Below are 1,349 nucleotides of genomic sequence, written 5' to 3'. Positions count from 1 at the left end.
GTGTGTGTGTGTTTGCGTGTCTGTGTTTGTCCCCCCACCATCACTTGACAACCGATGCTGGTGTGTTTACGTCCCCGTAACTTAGCGGTTTGGCAAAAAGAGACCGATAGAATAAGTACTAGGTTTACAAAAAGAATAAGTCCTGGGGTCCAATTTCTCGACTAAAGGCGGTGCTCCAGCATGGCCGCAGTCAAAATGACTGAAACAAGTAAAAGAGTAAAAGAGTATGTGTTGCCCAATCATGTCAATCTACACTTGTAAGCATGTGTTGTGCCGATCTATCACAAAGAAGATCATTTGTTTGAAAAACTGGTGTTCCCAACAAGAATAGAGAATAGCAACAATAAAGTTACATATAAAAGTTCACATATATTTTGCCCTTGTCATCAGAAGTGTAGAGCTCTTCTAGTTTAAATGCTCAATAAATCAGAGTTAATAAAAACAGTATGTGTTTGTACAGAGGTTGATGAAGTACAATTTGGAACCAGTACTGTATGCAGTGAAGAACTTTGCTTTTGTTCATCCTAACATTAAAAGAAAACAAAGTTTGAATAAATGTATTCTTTTATTCTTTTACTTGTTTCCAGTCATTTGACTGCAGCCACGCTGGAGCACCACCTTTAGTCGAGCAAATTGACCCTAGGACTTATTCTGTGGAAGCCTATTACTTATTCTATTGGTCTCTTTTGCCAAACCGCTATGTTATGGGGACATAAACACACCACCATCGGATCGGTTGTCAAGCGATGTTGGGGGGACAAACACAGACATCCAAACATACACACACACATATATATACATATATACGACGGGCTTCTATTTTATGTACATTTCATTAACATAAGTTGATCATTAGTTACATAATACAGACATAACCAAATTTATTATCAAATCACCAGAGACACATAGCTTTTATAATAGAGAAGAAAAGGCATGTATTAATATCTATTTAACAGAAGATGAAGAAAACAAACAATTGTTACCTGGTTGGGGTTGATATCATAGTCATGTTTCCTAGCTAGCATTTTACACATGGACACGTTGATAGCAAAAGCTACAATAGATATGGCTATAGCATCTGTCACGACCTCGGCCAAGTAGTTAAATGGTGGTGGTGTTGGTGGAGGAATACTGAAACAACATCAGAACAAATGTGAGAAAACAATGATTGGATAAGGGGTAATTTGATTTAGTCCAAAATTGAATTTATAATTGAATTCAAGTGTAATGTTTAAATTTATGGAAAATTTTAATTTTTAATATGATTTTGCATAAAATATAATTTTCAATTATGATAAATCAATGTAAAAAATATTATTTCAACATTTACTGGGAGGCGGGGGGGGGGA

The 1,349-nt window shown here is 35.8% G+C and overlaps 1 protein-coding gene across 6 annotated transcripts in view; it reads right to left on the bottom strand.

The window, feature by feature from the left end:
• The window catches only part of LOC106873475 (sulfate transporter), a 208,335-nt gene that overhangs the window by 32,111 nt on the left and 174,875 nt on the right, over positions 1 to 1,349 (bottom strand). For all 6 annotated transcript variants that reach the window (XM_052967943.1, XM_052967945.1, XM_052967944.1 and 3 more), the window contains one exon: positions 984 to 1,131. In XM_052967943.1, coding sequence (XP_052823903.1) covers positions 984 to 1,131 — 148 coding nt within the window. The remainder of the gene's footprint in view (positions 1 to 983; positions 1,132 to 1,349) is intronic.

This window comes from Octopus bimaculoides, chromosome 5 (genome assembly GCF_001194135.2).
Source record: "Octopus bimaculoides isolate UCB-OBI-ISO-001 chromosome 5, ASM119413v2, whole genome shotgun sequence".
In the NCBI taxonomy this organism is placed as follows: domain Eukaryota; kingdom Metazoa; phylum Mollusca; class Cephalopoda; order Octopoda; family Octopodidae; genus Octopus; species Octopus bimaculoides.
The sequence above is the reverse complement of the archived record's forward strand: the minus strand, read 5'-3'. Positions and strand labels throughout refer to the sequence as shown.